This window comes from Idiotropiscis lumnitzeri, chromosome 1, assembly GCF_059441095.1.
Source record: "Idiotropiscis lumnitzeri isolate Australia: NSW breed Sydney's pygmy pipehorse chromosome 1, RoL_Ilum_1.0, whole genome shotgun sequence".
NCBI classification, from domain to species: Eukaryota; Metazoa; Chordata; class Actinopteri; order Syngnathiformes; family Syngnathidae; genus Idiotropiscis; species Idiotropiscis lumnitzeri.
In genome coordinates, this window is record NC_142391.1 from 43,385,311 (window position 1) to 43,403,245 (window position 17,935).

The window sequence follows — 17,935 nt, forward strand, 5'->3', positions numbered from 1 at the left end:
AAGATCGACTCCATTTCGTTTTCAAGAATCTAAGGAAGCTATTAGTCTATTATTTATCTATATATTATTATTTGGTGATTTTATATTACAAGATATTATTCAAGTAAATACAAGCTTCACAAAAAGCATTAGTTGAAAAATGTGATTAACCGCAGTTAATTAGGGATTTTGTTGCGATTAAATAGTCAAAGTTCGCTATATATATGAGTAAAATATTCAGTGTAAAATTTGAGTAAATTCTACGTGGAATTTTATGCGAATTATTTTACTCTCAATTTGCTTTGCTCAGAGACACACACACATGCAAAAACACACGCATGCACACAAGCGGTTTTCCAACCTGATCGATGGTAGTCCTAGACTTTCTGCCTGCTAACTTACTTGTGCGGTTTATGTCTTGCAGACTTTGGTCATGTGAATCCATGAGTCCTTCCTCCATGTCTATGTCTCTGTACTGGTCAGGCTCGTGTTGTCGGTGGTGGCTGTAGCGTCTGTCTCTGTCCGTGTTGCTGTTGTCATGACTAGAACGCCGTCGCCTGCGCTTACGCCGATACCCTCGAGGAACTGGTACACCAATGTAGATGGACTGGTGATCTGCTACCAAAGATGTTACAAAGATATTTTAATATATGCCACATCTGAAACATTTTTAGAAACATTCAGCCATCATCATCTCACAGTACGAAGGGTTTATTCACACTAAGGAAATAAGCAATTAGCCCACGCCTCCTTCGGGCCTCAGGTCAAATTTGATTATGTTGCCCTCTATTTCTGCCGATAATATTGATTATTGATCATTCATTGTTGCATTTTCCCTTGAGGGTTATAATGAAGAGAATAATTTAAAAGACTATTGTACAAAAAAATACACGACACTACTTGATTTAGTACACACATATCCAAGCAAGCAGCACAAGTTAGATACTGAATATCATTGATCAAGCGCATCCAAATCCGGTCATCGAGGGCCACAATCCTGCATGTTTTAGATGTTTCCCTCCTTCAACACACCTGATTCAAACAATCAGCTCATCAGCAAGCTCTGCAATAGCCTGATGTTCATCCTTATCATTTGAATCAGGTGTGTGAAAAATAGTATTTAATTATATCACAATGTCTGGAGTCGTCTTTTAACATGGGCAGATTCATTCATTCCATTTTTTACTCTTTTGAGCATATTCACAATTTTCAACTGCATCATTTTTTTAGAAACATACTGTGCTTATCCAAAATATGACACTCACCTTCCTGCTCCTCGTAACGAAGGTGTGAGACACCCATCCCTCTGTCTCCGTGCTCCATCCTAGTAAGGTCGACAAAGAGTGTCAGAGTTTTGAATAAAGATCACATAGGTTTGAAAGTTGTTCATTATTTTTAAAAATATTTTTTTTCATATTGTAGTGGTTATAGCTTGAGGTATATTTGGTCTGGTCAAAATATGAGCAATTTTTCAGTTGCAACTTCATGTTCAACTTTTTACACATTGACACTTTGCACTAATTTGATGCATTTTCCAATAAAAATCTCACGAGAAAAACTCTTATAGTTGTTTTTTTTTATTACATTCAGGTGTTTAATGGAAACATAAAAATATGAATACAGCAAAAGGTTTAATGAAACTTCAATTCTGATTCACTCCCAACATGTTTTGTGTTTTTGACTGTGATGATATCTGTATGTTGTTATTGAATTTATTTCTTTGTGAATAAGTTTGTGAAAGCACAGGCTAATATGTTGCACATGTGAGTCATTGCTCTGACTCTATGAGAGCAAAACGAGAGCAACAGCAGTCGTGAATCTTGTGCACTGACCTGCATGTTGACTTATGCAGAAGATCAATGGGAAAATAATTAAAACCCAGGCCAAGTCAATGGAAATTTGCATGATTGAAGCTAATGTGAGGGTAACTTATCGCACGAGAACCAAACGCTCACATTGAATGCAACCAGCAGAGTTTAGGGCCACCATGTTTCTATTGGTCAGAGCTTAACTACATTGACGGGTTGAGAAGATGTCACGCGCAGATGTGAAGTCATGGCGTTTCTCTAGGTGTGTATGTGTGTGTTAAAAAGGTCCAACCCACCCTTTTGATTTATAATAGCTATAACGTTTTTACTGTTGACGAAAACTAACAAAATTACTAAAATTAAATTTTTAAAAATAAAACCCCAAATCAAACAAAACAAAATAAAAATGAACATACTTTTAAAAAAGGAAAATTATCTGAAACTACATCTTGTGTTTAGAAAATAAATTACTATTATTTTTAATTGTTATTATTGCGAAAATGTCCTTCATTTGTTGTCTTTGTCATTTAATATACAGGAGCTTTTGCCATCGCAAGGGGAAAATTTTGATTTCTGTGATCGTTCCATTTTCAGAACGCAAACTCTAAAATAATCTGAATTCCTGTTTATGTTATCTTAGGAAGTTAAGTTAAATGGATGTATTTTGTTTTAATTTATTTTGAAAAGTGTTTAGCTTTGGGTAATGTTAGATGGGTTTTATTTGTTATTTTGGCTTGGGTTTATTGCAAATAAAGCTTCATTTTTAATGGAAATTCTATGTTGTTTTTTCTGTTCTGTGTGCACATGGTAGTAAACCACTTTTCTTGAGCACAGAATAACTGTGTGGTCGCATTTTATGTTGCACCTGCCTAACCCTAGACCAGGCCGCAATAATGAATTAATAAATGGATTAATTAATTATTATTATAATTATTTTTAGCAGTTATTATATATATTTCAATTTTCATAAGGGGAAATTATTAACATATTTCCTCTGCTTAGTGGACCACCGCAAGCTTGAGGTTTGGCACCATAGATTCATCTATTTGAATTTTGTATGTGCGTGCGTGCATGAGAGTGTGTGTGTGTTTTTTAATATATTTTTGGGCTGTTGACAAAAAAAATAAAAATTGAATTCCAGTGGGTGACATGGTGTAATATCACCACTCTCCACTAGATGGCAGAAATGGTTCAGTTCTCTTGTCTTATGCTGCCCTTTACTATAATGCCAGAATAATTTTTCTGTGGATTTGGAATGACACCAAGGACAAACATTGTACAGCAAATATATTACAATTCTGAGTGAGTTTATTTTTGTGAAAAAATGCAAAAAAAATAAAAATAAAAATTGGCTTCCTGTTCAGCAGTTCTACACTGTAAAAATCTGGAGTCATATTTACTTGAAAAATCCTAGTAAGGTTTTTTTTTCACTCAGAAATTCACAGTAAAATTTACAATTATTGAATACATTTTACAAGTTTATTGTATTTAACATTGAACCCACTCTATGTTCTTGTACTCATTCATACACAAAGGAACTCAATGCGATATTGGATCGAACCCATAACCTCAACGTTGGGAGATAGCCACTCTACACCGCTGTCCGGTCTGTCACTGTATTATTGGTGTCAGGTGAAAACCTACCAAATCCTACCAAAGCGACGTAGTTTTTGACCAGCTATAAGAGCAGCCACCTCTTAAACTGCAGATAGTCGGTTCAATCACATTGAATAACCTTGTATATGAAATGAGCTATGTGAAAAGGTGCAAGCTAACTTCCCTTGAGTGGCTGTTTTTTAATTCAATTAACTCGAGAAATTCACTCAAAAACTCTTCTTGTAAAATTGACTTAGAATGTCTGAGCAAAAAAACTTTACTTTTTCAAGCAAATATCACACCCCGTTCTTACAGTTTTTATACTTGACTGGTACTTTTTCTGCATGAGAGGCCTTTATTCCGGTGGTGGTGGGATGCAATATATATATACATATTTTGGTTGTTCATTTGTTGTTGAAGGCTGGATATTTTGCACAGCATTGGGCATATATTGAGATAGTGTGATGTACATTGCTTAAAAAAACAGACATAAGCACGTATTTTTTCTACATTTAAAATGACAATTTTGTTTTAAATTAGTTTGAAAGTGCATGGACCGATGTGGCCCTCGTCACGATTTAAGATGTTCCTGTTTTCCAGACATTATCAAAATGCATGAAAATAGTGAATTAGCATCAAGTCTTTCTCAGTCTTTCCTCTTTTCAATAAATTTGCCTTATAGTTTTGCTCTCAAAATGCGGGGAATTACTTCAGTTAAATCAATTATCACACTGAGTTATGGCAATGCTCTTTCTCTTCTCAGTGGGATGGGGTGTGAGGAGTACGGTGCCTGGTGCCGTATGAGGCCACATTTAGCTGCAGTTGGGAATGTTTGCAGTGGTGGCTCCCTGCCTCTGTAATTAGTGCTGTCACCTCAGTGTCCTTCACACCCAGTAGGCAGCAGAGATCAATGGGATCACCCTGTCAAAACCGAACACAAGCTGCACTCAAGCTCACATGCACATGGGACAGCGTGTTCATGCGCTAGGTTGCCTGCACATAAAATGTGTACAGGATATACAATGTATATGTACATCATCTCCAAAAGGCACAGCACTCACTTCTTTATAAATATTCAATGATATCTTTTCATGTGACAAGACTGAAGAAACAATCTTGTGAAGGTCAGGGGTCATGTTCTACTTCAGTCATTTTTGCCACCATACATGTAGGCATTCATGGTTCCCTGCATTGGACCCACAAGGACCCGCTCCACTAAAGATGTCTTTTTGCGGCGCTTTATTCTATTGACTTTCACATTATTTCAACGAACATTGTATAGCATTATATTTCGGTGAAATGTTGCACAGTCTGCATCCATTTCAGCCTGATCATCTTGATCATCATTCCCCCATCTGTGGTCCCTTTTCAAGATGTCTCATTTTTTCCCCAGATGTTTTTTTTTTAGTTTTCCTTGCCCTCATGGTTGCCGTCAACCAAATACGTTTATCTTGTTCACACAAATCCATTTCCTTAGTTTGCTTGTTTTCAGCAAACTGTTTTCAGAATTATCTTTAGGAGACGCTTTCTAATGGAATGGACAGCCATGAGGATGAAGTGGATGCAATGAGCAATACTGGCAGCACGCATACATCGCCTACATATTTTCAAAAGAAAAACTCTGGAACTTTGATCAACCATCGTGATGCCTGTTCTGACAGGAACTTATTGTATTATTAAACTACAGTATGTTCTTAGCCAGCGTGCTGCAGCTCAGTTTAAGGTAGTTGATGATCGAGGCCAGGCGTGGGCAAAATACAACCTGGGGGCTGTCACGATCCGTCTGCGGCGTCTCCAGCAAGTGGGCGTGGCCCGGCAGCTCCGCTCCGGGAAGCGGCCACGAGCGAGACGCGCTCCCGATCGCCACAGCTGAGTGTCATTAAGACACTAATCATTGGACTACTTAAGCAGCCGACGCGGACATACCCGCGTCGGATTATTATCCTGCGTTGCTCATGCTCTTGCTCATGCTCTGTTTCACAGTTTGTTCTGCTCGCGATTTGCTCTTGTTCTGTTGTTTGCGTTTTCATGTTTTGGATTTCACCAGCTACTTTTCGGCTCGCTTTAAGTTTATCGTCTCAATTGGATTTTGTCTTCACCCTTTCGTGGTAAGCATTGTTTTTCGGTTTCTTGCGTTGCAAGCGTTTTCTGTTGATCCCTTATCTTTTCCTGGAGTGACTCGGTCTCCCAGCGTTTTGTGTTTCGCCTCTCCGGCGGCTGTACTCATAGAACCCTTGCGGTTACTAAATTTATAGATAACTGCATCATAGTGATTATTGTGTATTGCTTGACGGCTTCTAATAAACATCCTGTCAATCAATTCCTCCTGAGTCTGCGATTAAGGATCCACCAACCACCGCTTTCCAGCCTCGGCTGGGAAGCGGTCCTGACAGAATAATCCGACCATGGATCCCGCTGACTCAGCGAAGGTATATTCAGCTATAGCCAGTCAAGGACGCATGATAGGGCAGCAGGCGTCCGGACTCGCGACGCTCCGCGATGCGGTCGGCCAGCTGACCCACCACCTCACGAGCCTCGGCGCCCATCTGGGCACCTTGGCAGCCCCTGTCGCCCCGGTCCCCGTGGCGGCCCCGACCGGGCAACCGGTCGCGGGCATGCCGTTCCGAGAGCCCAGTTTACCCCATCCCAACCGCTATGGCGGGGAGCCCGGCCTCTGCGGTCCCTTTATCCATCATTGCCGGCTGATCTTTGACCAGCAACCCCTTGCCTACGCTCACGATAATGCGAAGGTAGCGTTCATGATGAGCCTCCTGACTGGCCAAGCTAGCGCATGGGCAATGGCCGTGAGCAACGCGCGCCCGGAAGTCCGCTCTTCGTTCCCCGCGTTCATTACGGAGTTCGAGAGGGTGTTTCACCACCCGATTCGGGGGAAGGAAGCAGGAGCGGAACTTTTGGACTGCACGCAAGGCTCCCATTCGGTAGCGGACTACTCTATCGCCTTCCGGGTCCGCGCCGCCGAGAGTGGCTTCGACGACTGCGCCCTGCGAACGGGGTTCCGGAGAGGGCTGAGCCCCGCATTCAAGGACAAACTGGCGGTGCGAGACGACGCCGAGACCTTGGAGGAGCTCATCACCCTGGCCATCCGGCTCGACAATCGTCTGCGGGAGCGCCGCCGCGAGCGAGGGTTGGAGCTGCGACGCCACAAGCCGCCACGCCACCAGGTGTTCGAGCCACTGCCAGCCGACGAGCCGATGGAGCTGCGACGCCACGAGCCGCCACGCCACCTGGTGCCCGAGCCACTGCCAGCCGACGAGCCGATGCAGCTGGGAGCCAGCCGCCTCGACGACCGGGAGCGAGAGAGACGCCGTGGTTCCGGGGCGTGCTTCTACTGCGGTCTCCAGGGTCACCGAGCGGTCGCCTGCCCCCGTCGGGCCAACCGTCGAGGGTCGCCCGCTAGCCGCGAGGAGTGCTGTGAGTCCGCGGACGCTTCCACCGCGGGCTCCAACCCCCGAGAGGAGCAGCCTGAGGTCCCAGCGAACGGGCCGGTCCAGACCGGCAACACACGGAGGTTGGAGGTGGAGGCGGAACTCATAGGTCGAAACACCACAATTAAAATCCGGGCGTTAATCGATTCGGGCGCGGATGACTGCTTCATAGATGCAGGGTTAGTCGCCCAACTCGGGTGCACCGTCACGGACCTCGACCGGTCCGAGAAGCTGTGCGACCTCGACGGTCGCGTGTTAGCCGACATTCGGCGGTTAACCGAGCCCCTAACGCTAAAACTTTCCGGTAACCACCTAGAGAGGCGCTCGTTTTTTGTAATGCCGGCTAGAGCAGCCCCGGTCGTCCTAGGGATCCCGTGGCTGAAGGCGCACAACCCGGACATCGACTGGGGTCGGCTAACGATCCAAAGCTGGAGCCCTTCCTGTTACGCTCATTGCCTACGGTCGGCCGAAGAAGGCCGCCAAATTACTGTAGTCCCGAACAAGGCGGTCAATCTCGAAAACGTGCCGAAAATTTACCATGACCTCCGCGCCGTGTTCAGCAAGGAGCGCGCCAAATCCTTGCCCCCACACCGCCCGTACGATTGCGCGATCGACCTCCTTCCGAATCCGGTACTCCCTTCAGTTCGCCTTTACAAGATCTCCCAACCGGAGCAAGGCGCCATGAAAGATTACATCACCGAATCGCTGGCCGCGGGCCTGATTCGCCCCTCCACGTCCCCGGTCGGGGCGGGTATGTTTTTTGTGGAGAAAAAAGATAAGAGCTTGCGACCATGCGTCGATTACAAGGAGTTAAATGCGATCACGATCAAGAATAGATACCCGCTGCCATTACTGGACTCCGCGTTCGCCCCCTTACAGTCCGCTACCATCTTCTCGAAACTAGACCTGCGAAGCGCCTATCACTTGGTCCGGATCAGGGAGGGCGACGAGTGGAAGACCGCGTTCAAAACCCCCCTCGGGCACTTCGAATATTTAGTTATGCCTTTTGGCTTGTCCAACGCCCCAGCCGTATTCCAAGCGCTCATAAATGACGTCCTGAGGGACATGCTAAACACATGTTGCTTCGTTTACCTGGACGACATCCTGATTTTTTCCCGCACCGTTGGCGAGCACCAACGGCACGTTCGCGCCATTCTGCAGCGGCTGCTCGAAAATAAGCTCTTTGTAAAAGCCGAAAAATGCGAGTTCCACAAAGCCTCCGTCCCCTTCCTGGGGTTCATAGTAGAGAATGGACAGCTCAAGGCCGACCCGGCCAAGACTCGTGCGGTGGTGGACTGGCCACCCGCAAACAACTCCAACGCTTCCTGGGCTTCGCGAACTTTTACAGACGATTCATTAAAGACTATAGCCGCCGGGCCCTGCCGCTCACCCGTATCACGTCTACAAAGACTCGCTTCACATGGGACAGTATCGCCGAAGCAGCGTTCACGAGCCTGAAAGAAACTTTCACTAACCCACCTGTGCTTCACCACCCTAACCCTGATCTTCCCTTTGTCGTAGAGGTGGACGCCTCTGATTCAGGAGTGGGGGCCGTCCTCTCCCAACGGTCTCCGGTCGACCAGCGACTCCACCCCTGCGCCTTCTTCTCTCGCCGACTCACGCCCGCGGAGGCCAACTACGACGTGGGCAACCGGGAGCTTCTGGCCGTGGTTCTGGCTCTCCAGGAGTGGCGGCACTGGCTGGAGGGCACCAAGGAACCGTTCACCATCTTCACCGATCATAAGAACTTATCCTACATCCGCTTCATGAAGAGACTCAACCCCCGACTAGCGCGCTGGGCGCTTCTTCTCAGTCGCTTCAACTACACCATGACCTACCGCCCCGGCGTCCGGAACACCAAACCCGACGCGTTGTCCCGCATCCACGACCCCTGGGAGGAAGAGGAAGGTCCCCCGAGCGTGGTGCCGGCCCACCGATTGGTGGGGGGCGTGCAGTGGGCAATGGAGCAGAGGATCCAGGAGGCACAGGAGACCGGCGGCGCTCCAGCGGGATGCCCCCCGGGAAGACTGTACGTGCCCACGCAACATCGGTCGGAGGTGATCGAGTGGGGACACGCTTCCAAGCTGGCCTGCCATCCGGGAGTTCGCCGCACCCTAGGACTGACCGGGCAGCGGTTCTGGTGGCTGTCCCTCAAGGCCGATGTCACCCAGTACATCCAGGCCTGTCCCGCATGCGCCACCAGCAAAGCGTCCCACCAGCCACCGGCGGGCCTGCTCCGCCCGCTCCCCGTTCCGGCGCGTCCATGGGCAAACATCGCACTGGACTTTGTAACGGGACTGCCCGCCTCCAAGGGTCACACGGTCGTTCTCACCGTGGTGGACCGTTTCTCCAAGGCTGCCCACTTCATCGCCCTGCCCAAGCTGCCGTCCGCCTTGGAGACCGCCCACCTCATGGTTCAGCACGTGGTCCGCCTACATGGGATTCCGGACGACCTGGTGTCCGACCGCGGGCCACAGTTCATTTCCCGCGTCTGGAAGCTCTATTGCCGGTCCGTGGGGGCCACCCCGAGCCTGTCCTCCGGCTATCATCCCCAGACCAACAGGCAGTCAGAGCGGGCTAACCAGGACCTGGAGTCAGCCCTCCGGTGCGTGTGCCGCGACCAGCCGGCATCCTGGGTCGACCACCTCCCGTGGATCGAGTACGCCCACAACACCTTGGTGTCATCCGCAACCGGTAGGTCGCCGTTCATGACCGCGTACGGCTATCGACCCCCCCTGTTCCCGACGCAGGCCAGCGCTGAGGAAGTTCCCTCGGTTCAGCATCACCTCAAGCGGGCCCACCGGGCCTGGAAGGAGGCGCGGGCGGCGCTGACCCGAACAGCCGAGCGCAACCAGAGAATCGCTGATCGCCGCCGGCGCGCGGCCCCTACGTACAAGGTCGGTGACCAAGTGTGGCTGTCCGCCCGTGACCTAAACTTGGCAGGAGCATCCCGCAAACTGGGGCCGCGCTTCGTGGGGCCCTTCCCGATCGACAAGCTGATCAACCCGGTCTCCGTCCGGCTAAAGCTGCCTCCCACCATGAGGATTCACCCGGTGTTCCACGTCTCGCTCCTCAAGCCTGCACCTACCTGCCCGCTCGTGCCGCCCTCCGCCCCGCCGCCACCTCCTAGGATCATCGACGGCGACCCGGTCTACACCGTCCGTGAGATCTTGGACTCCAGGCGCAGGGGGAGAGGGTTCCAGTACCTGGTTGACTGGGAAGGCTACGGTCCAGAGGAGCGGCAATGGATCCCCCGCTCCTGGATCATGTGTCCAGACCTGCTCCGCGACTACCACAACGCCAACCCGTCAAAGCCAGGTGGTCCGCCAAGGGGCGTCCTTTGAGGGGGGGGTACTGTCACGATCCGTCTGCGGCGTCTCCAGCAAGTGGGTGTGGCCCGGCGGCTCCGCTCCGGGAAGCGCCCACGAGCGAGACGCGCTCCCGATCGCCACAGCTGAGTGTCATTAAGACACTAATCATTGGACTACTTAAGCAGCCGACGCGGACATACCCGCGTCGGATTATTATCCTGCGTTGCTCATGCTCTTGCTCATGCTCTGTTTCACAGTTTGTTCTGCTCGCGATTTGCTCTTGCTCTGTTGTTTGCGTTTTCATGTTTTGGATTTCACCAGCTACTTTTCGGCTCGCTTTAAGTTTTTCGTCTCAATTGGATTTTGTCTTCACCCTTTCGTGGTAAGCATTGTTTTTCGGTTTCTTGCGTTGCAAGCGTTTTCTGTTGATCCCTTATCTTTTCCTGGAGTGACTCGGTCTCGCAGCGTTTTGTGTTTCGCCTCTCCGGCGGCTGTACTCATAGAACCCTTGCGGTTACTAAATTTATAGATAACTGCATCATAGTGATTATTGTGTATTGCTTGACGGCTTCTAATAAACATCCTGTCAATCAATTCCTCCTGAGTCTGCGATTAAGGATCCACCAACCACCGCTTTCCAGCCTCGGCTGGGAAGCGGTCCTGACAGGGGCCACATGCGGCCCCGTTAAACGTTTTAATCCAGCCCGCCAAACTTGAAAAAAATTAAATGAATAAACCATGTTAGTGTTCTATTTTCGAAATACTTGTTGTAATGCTTTTGTTCATATTCATTTAATATTAAATGCATTTTTTTCTCCAATGAGGTGAGGTTACCAAAACACTCCATCCATCTGCTCCCGGCCACTCTCTCAAAAATTTAGAACCCATTTGGGCCGCCAATCAAACAATTTGCTAAGCCCTGATCCTGGCCATTGGAATGACAACTCTTTATTTTTTCAGATCCTCAGACACGAGTTACCACATTGCAGTGAGCGGTATGAGAGAGTGTGTGAGACACCAAATTTTAGCGGCTTCCCAATCACACCTGAGACCTGGTTACACTAATAGTCACATAACATCATGGTGGGGAATTGCTAATTGGGCCCAATTTGGACATTTTCACTTAGAGGTAGACATACGTTTGTTGCAGAAGTTGTCCCTTAAAAAAAATATTAAAGTAAAATATTTGCAAATATGTGAGTGCATACTCACTATTCAGCTTTGACAGAAACGGTATCACTACATCAAAAGTTTGGTTTGGGATCATTTAGAAATGTCTTTATTATAAATTATTAACCACAAGGCACAATCGCTAATTGATAAAAAAAAAAGTACTTTTTTGGTCCAATTGTGATCTGCATAACTTAACAGCCCTTTCAATGCTGGATCATCATCCCTTTCTGCCCATGTCCTTGGCCAATCATGACACACAATTAGAATCCCAAAACATTATCTGCCTCGTTATCTCTTTGACTTTGGCAGTTAAAATGCTGCAAAGAAAATCCCACAAAGCATGCAAAAGAGTGCTCGGCTGTCCTCAAGTGAGACATTAGCACTTTTCTTTGATTTGTTTTCATCTGGTAAAAGTACATTTCTTAATTTTTCTGGACACTAAATGTTAGGTTGAATATATTTTAGCCCATATTTTACTCTATTAGTATTGCAAGAGAATTGTTCCACAGCGTGACCTATGTTTGATCATATGGATGAAAAGACTTCAAAGAGAAGCGGATGCCTGAAGACTGGATCAACGTCTGCAACATCAAAGGAGGTGTGCCGAGACACAAAAGGACTGAGACTTTAGTGCCAGAGCACTAAAAGGCATATCTGCCTTTTCAATCTGTAAATGACTGCCATTGATGTCTGTCTTTCCTCTTGTGTCTGAGATGTTTACATGTTCCTGCTGGTGCTCCCCCCTTTATTCCTTAAGTGCAAATACATTGTATTGTTAGGGACTTCCCTAATAAAATAGAGGGCTCGGCGAAGTGTGCTCCAGAACGAAGTTGGAGATGTAACTGAGCACACCTCCGTTTGTTCTCCTCGCGAGTAAAAGATCAACTCTTGTCTTCCTTCCATTCATTTAGCCTATGTTCAGTGAATGCTTAGGTGATTGAACCTGACATTATATATAATTTCAGTCAATTAAATGGATCATAAACTATATATTTAAACTTAAATCCACGTTTGTTGTTTTTTTTTTTAGCAAGTAGCAAGCAGTGACAAGCAAACACTGGTGAGGTTTCTTAAGGATGGGAAAGGAAACAGTTGTTAAGGCTAAACAACTTTATAAAATTATATTTTATGTTACATTATATTTTGGAGGGTAAAACAACTGGTTATGTTTTGTTTGCATTTATATGTAAAGGAAAAGTCGTGGTGCATTCTGCCAAAGTGCCTTTTATTTGTTAAGGAAATAATGAAGGGTCTCCTTTTGTTTAATTATTCACAATATTGTTGAGTGTTTAGTACAAAAAAATACCAAAAGTGTGTTCTAAAAATGTAATAGGTCACCATATAATTAATTGGGAATCCAGTCTAGACTTTGTTTTCTGGTAAATATGACATAACACACATTACGCAGGTGTACAGTGGTCCATTTACTTTCCACTGTTCTAATGGAACGTTGTTTTTATTATCACGTTAAAAGGCTAACTGATAATTTGAAAGCCCTTGTGCAATTATGTCAGCACATCTTAAAGCTATTGTGCTAATTAGAGAAAATTTAAAACCTTTTTTTAAACTAGTGGAGTACCTGGAGCATCAATGTTTATGGGTTTATTTAGAGCTCAAAAAGGCGATAAAACCTTCCTCTGAAACGTGACAGTCGATTCTTGTTCTGAGAAATGAAGGCAATTTCATGCAAGATATTACAGAGAAAATGATGATTTTCTACAATGGTCGGCACAAACCAGCTTTAACCATATTGAAAGAGAAGAGGCTGAAGACAGAGACGATTAAGACTAGCAGGAGTTACTGCGTGTTTACAATGAGCCTGTTGTGGACATGCATGTTTGGTATAGAAAATATTGTAAATATGAAAATATTTGCCGCTCATCTGCCTTTCAGTTGACCCACTGTTTAGTTGTTAGATGTATCGGTTTTGGCGATAGACATATTTATTTGTCCAAGCCACCCAAATAAGACGATGAAGTACAGCATGCTATAGGCTGCAGTTTAGAGTTTGGAGGGCCAAGCTCGTGACACGTGGCACGTCATTAACTTATGGAAATCATGTCACCAGCTTTTGCACTCAGGCCACTCTTCATTTAGTTGAGCAAAGTTCAGCCACACTTATAATCTGTGCAGTGTTCTTCTTCTGGTTGGCAAATGAGGCACAGTAACGGGGAACCAGATATTTAAAATGCAAATGATTCCGGGATAATAGACCTGTTCCAATTGATTCTTGAGACTCGATGGCCAACCCTGAGTATAGCTGACTGACACAATGCATCACCGGCCAAATTGGCTGTACAGTTTTTATCAAAACCCGCCAAAATGAATTTGAACCCGCATTTGACAGGTTGGTGGGTGTTAATTTAGAACCCTGCTGACGCCAACTGTCGAATATGGCGGAGGGAATGTGATAGCCTGGAGTTGCTTTGGTGCTGGTAAAAAGATTTTTTTAAATTTATTTTTACAAGGTAACCAGTATTTGGAATGAGGAAGGCCATAACTCAATTTGCAATGCCTCTATTACATCAGCAAAAGTCTGCAGTGTTGGGCAAGTTACTTACAAAATGTAATACATTACATATTACATGTAAGTGGCATGTGAAATGAATAAGTTCCATTACAATAGTTTGTAGAGTTACTTTTAAGTTACTTTTTTTTTTTAATTGCATTTAATAATGGAAGAAAAATGCAAACATTTCTACCATACTGTCGCTGGTAATAAACTCGTAATGAAGATTTGTAACTATATAGTGTGGTCTATCATATTAAATGGTTCGACTCTGTGGTGGGAGATTACTACCTTAGAGCAATATTTGCATCAATAAGATTTTTTTTTTTAAATATACACCTTCCAACGTTACTGGCATGCCAGGGAGCTCCCGCCTGAAATGTTTTCTACAGTGGAGGGGTATCCATCATGATCTGGGGTGCTTTTTCATTCAGTGGAACACGAGAGTTTTAGTGGTGCAAGGTCATCAAACAGCGGCTGTTGCAGCGGGCATCCCTCATAACTGAGGGGCCTCGTCTGTGTGTTTTTTCAACAAGACAACGTTGCAGTTCACAATGCTCGCTAGACGAACGACTTCTTCGGCGAGAATAACATCACTCTTTTGGACCATCCCGCATGTTCCCCTGATTTAAATCCCGAGGCGAACATTTGGGGATAGATGGCAAGGGAAGTTTATAAAAACGGTCATCAGTTCCAGACAGTTGATGCTTGTCGTTAAGCCATCTTCACCGCTCGGAGAAATGTTCCCATTAGCTTCCTGGAAACACTTCCATCAAGTATGCCCAAACGATTTTTTAAAGTGATTTGCAAAATAGGGGGAACGACTCATTACTGAGTCCTCCTGAGAAATTGTTTTGTTCTGGTGTGGAGAGTTTTTTGTTATTTTTTTGAGTGATGGTCTAAACTTTTGATCAGCTGATAATCAGCCTATTTCAGTTTGATTGTTGTTTTCAATAAATATCATATTCAAAGTGCTTCGTGTTCCATTCCCCCTTCTTGCTTTTGCATATTGTAGCTCTCCTTAAAACCTCATAAAGAGCCAAATGTGCAAAAGGTCTTAAGATTTTGATCGGGGCTGAACTTCTAATGTGCATCGGTGAGGCACAACACAAATAATGTGATTGACTCCAGCCTCAGTCCACTTCTTGGAAAGTGCCCCCAAATTCTTGGATGGGTTTTGTTTCATCTCAAGGCTCCAGCTGTGTGTGTGCATCATTTACAATCACACTTTTGCCTTTCTGTCAATCTTTTATTAATGTGCTTGAATACATAATGCTGGCGCAGTTACCGTCTATGGAGATCTGTCAGTCTTCCGCACCCTTGTGGAGGTTGTACAACCAGACGTTGGTCATTTAAAGGCTTGTAAAGCCTTTGTAGATGTCCGGTTTAATTCCGTGATTAGAGTGCGACAATAATAATTTACTATATTGAAATTTTTCAGAATATTATAGTTTTGTGGAATGTAGAGATTTGTTTTTCATTAGCTTTAAGCCATCGTATTTATAAATAAATAAATAAGGGATTTAACTATATAATCTTCCACTAATTGTATTTTATTAAAGAAATGCACGAAGCAATGTAACCTAATATATAATTAATGTGTTTGTGTATTTGTTCAATATAAAATCTTTTCAAATTGAAAAAAAAGAGCTTATAATTTTTACAATATTTTACAACACTGATATTGATAATGACAAAGCCTGTCATTTTTTTACAATATATATTTTGAATTCACTCCACTCCCAAAACAACATAGCTCAGCATACAAAAGCATGCCGTCGGATATCGTTTGACAGAGGCGAGCAACGGAACATAAAAACAATGGCACAGTGGTATATAATAAGAATAAAATAATGAATCTTACCTGGTACAGTTGGCTTCAGAGATGAGGTGAAAAAAAAAGAACTGGTCCTTATAGGTTGTTTGGTCACATCAGTGAAAACACACCAGTGGAATACCAGCAAACTTGCGAATAAGATAAAAGGAAGCAAAGAGGAAAGTGCTCCATTGTGTTTGCAACCTATCTATCTGTCTCCCTGATTGTCAAACTGTCTCTCTTTGGCACTCTCTGTCTGTCTCATGATGGTTCAATAATGGCTAAACTAGGACTGGTAAAGACCTCCAGGCAGGAAGTTATGTCAAAATATACTTGACATCAGCCTGACATAGGAAATCTCTCAGTGTACTCCAACATCAGGTCAATATACACTTGTGGACCCTTCACTAGGAACACCCACACAATCTAGTAAACTCTTTACAATAGCTGCATAAAAGGAAAAAGACAAACAACACAACTACAAACAAACATTTTTGAAATGATAAATATTCCTTTTTGGCTTGACACTGTCAAGGAGATATTCATTTAACAAGTTGTCTTTGTGTGCCTCCATGTCAGGGATTTGGGGTTTGAATCTCACCACAGGCCATACTGTGAGGACTTTGCATGTTTTCAGTCTTATTCATCAATTATTGTTGCAGGCATTCGCAGTGGTGTAGATGTCTACATCATCATACTGAGAAATGCTCTTTTTGGTTGAATTTGTTGAAATCTACCCAAATTCCAAATATTGGACACGCACTCGACTCTGAAGGTAATTGGCCTACCATATAAACATTCCCAATCAATTGGCTACTTGTAACTCTAGCTATCGCAAACAAAAATAAAACATATATATATATATATATATATTGTTTCACTGAAAAGATTAAAAAAGCTATATATATATATATATATATATATATAATGTCCTCTCCTCTTGACCTTGGATATGCGATGTGGGACCCCCGTGGCGGATCGGTGTCGTTCCTCCTACTTATCCTCCCGAGGGGTCCAGTGTCTTTCATACCCTTTTAGCGAGACCCAGTGTCAGACCTGCCAAAGGTTCCTTGTTTTTGGGGCCCGTTGGCCCTGTAACCACCTCTGGCTTGGGGGGGTTGCAGCACCTTCCATCACTCTCCCCGGATCGCTTTCTCCTCTTCCCTCTGGCATTTGCACCTGACTGCGGACCTCTTGTTTGGACGTAGATCTCACTGCTAGATTTGTGAACTGTAATGGGAATTGAAGTTCGGCCTTCTAAATCACACATACATTGACACCTTGCACTGTAATTTCATGGTTCCCTTGGGGGGCTGGTGCAAGGTGTGTGGATGCAGCTCCTGGACTGGGCTTCAGCACACTGGTACTGTTTATTGGTCCAGCTGCTCTGCCCGGTCTGACCTCTGGTTTTAATTAATTTCACCCTCATGATCCCCAACTGCTTTTAATGCACCACATACATACATACATGCTTTGGGAGGCTGTGTGATTTGGATTGGGAGGCAGGCTGCAGATGAACAAGTAGGTCAACTGTATTGGTTTTACCCCAGCCAGCCTCCCCAGAATTTAAAGCGAAATGCCACCTGAAGGCCAAACATACATGGTGTGTGTAAGACAATTTCCCGCGTTTGTTAAGGAGGCTTTCTTATGGTTCAAAGAAACTAAGGTTGAACTATTTGGGCCATTATTTTAAAAGCTATGATCGGCGCAAACACAACTGCTCATTACCAAAAGAACAAAAGAACAACAAACCAGCACCTACCGTATGGTGAAGCTCATCTTGTGTTTTTCTCTGTTCATTCAACTGTGATTTTGGCATTATACAAAAGTGTATAATAGAATATCTGAAACTCATTTAAGATTAATCTGAGGCTCTTCAAATAGCGGAAGGCATCTCTTGACTCCCATTAACATGAGTTGGAATATGATTGATTAATTCTGATGATAGCCGCTTCCAAGATATTTGAGGCACTTTTGGTCAAGGTTCAAAAAGCACTTTTACATCAGTTTTTTTTTTTATTATTTAGTGCCTCATCAAAATGCATTGAACAAACAGTAAAATTGAGAATCGACCACAGAGACGGTCTCTCACGACTGCATACCAAGAACTTTGAACCCAAAAGCAGAGCCAAACACAAATTTGAGCAAATATCAAACTTTATTGAACCGAGAGTAGGTGACATTGTCGCGGTTCTATGAACCGTGTGGGAAGGAAGGAGGACCCAAAAGCGACAGGTGAGTGGGTAACAGGGTTTATTGAAGGCTGGAGTGGGGAGGCGAGCTGGAGAGAGTCCACC

The 17,935-nt window shown here is 44.8% G+C and overlaps 1 protein-coding gene across 1 annotated transcript in view; it reads right to left on the bottom strand.

Moving 5' to 3' along the window:
- Positions 1-15,929, bottom strand: part of slc4a5a (solute carrier family 4 member 5a) — a 50,710-nt gene extending 34,781 nt beyond the window's left edge. Inside the window, exons 1-3 of the mRNA XM_088301787.1 lie at positions 15,687-15,929; positions 1,245-1,303; positions 382-597 (exon numbers count right to left, since the gene is read on the bottom strand). Of these exons, the coding sequence (XP_088157913.1) occupies positions 382-597; positions 1,245-1,302 (274 nt within the window). The 5' untranslated portion in view covers position 1,303; positions 15,687-15,929. The remainder of the gene's footprint in view (positions 1-381; positions 598-1,244; positions 1,304-15,686) is intronic.
- Between the last annotated feature and the right edge of the window lie 2,006 nt (positions 15,930-17,935).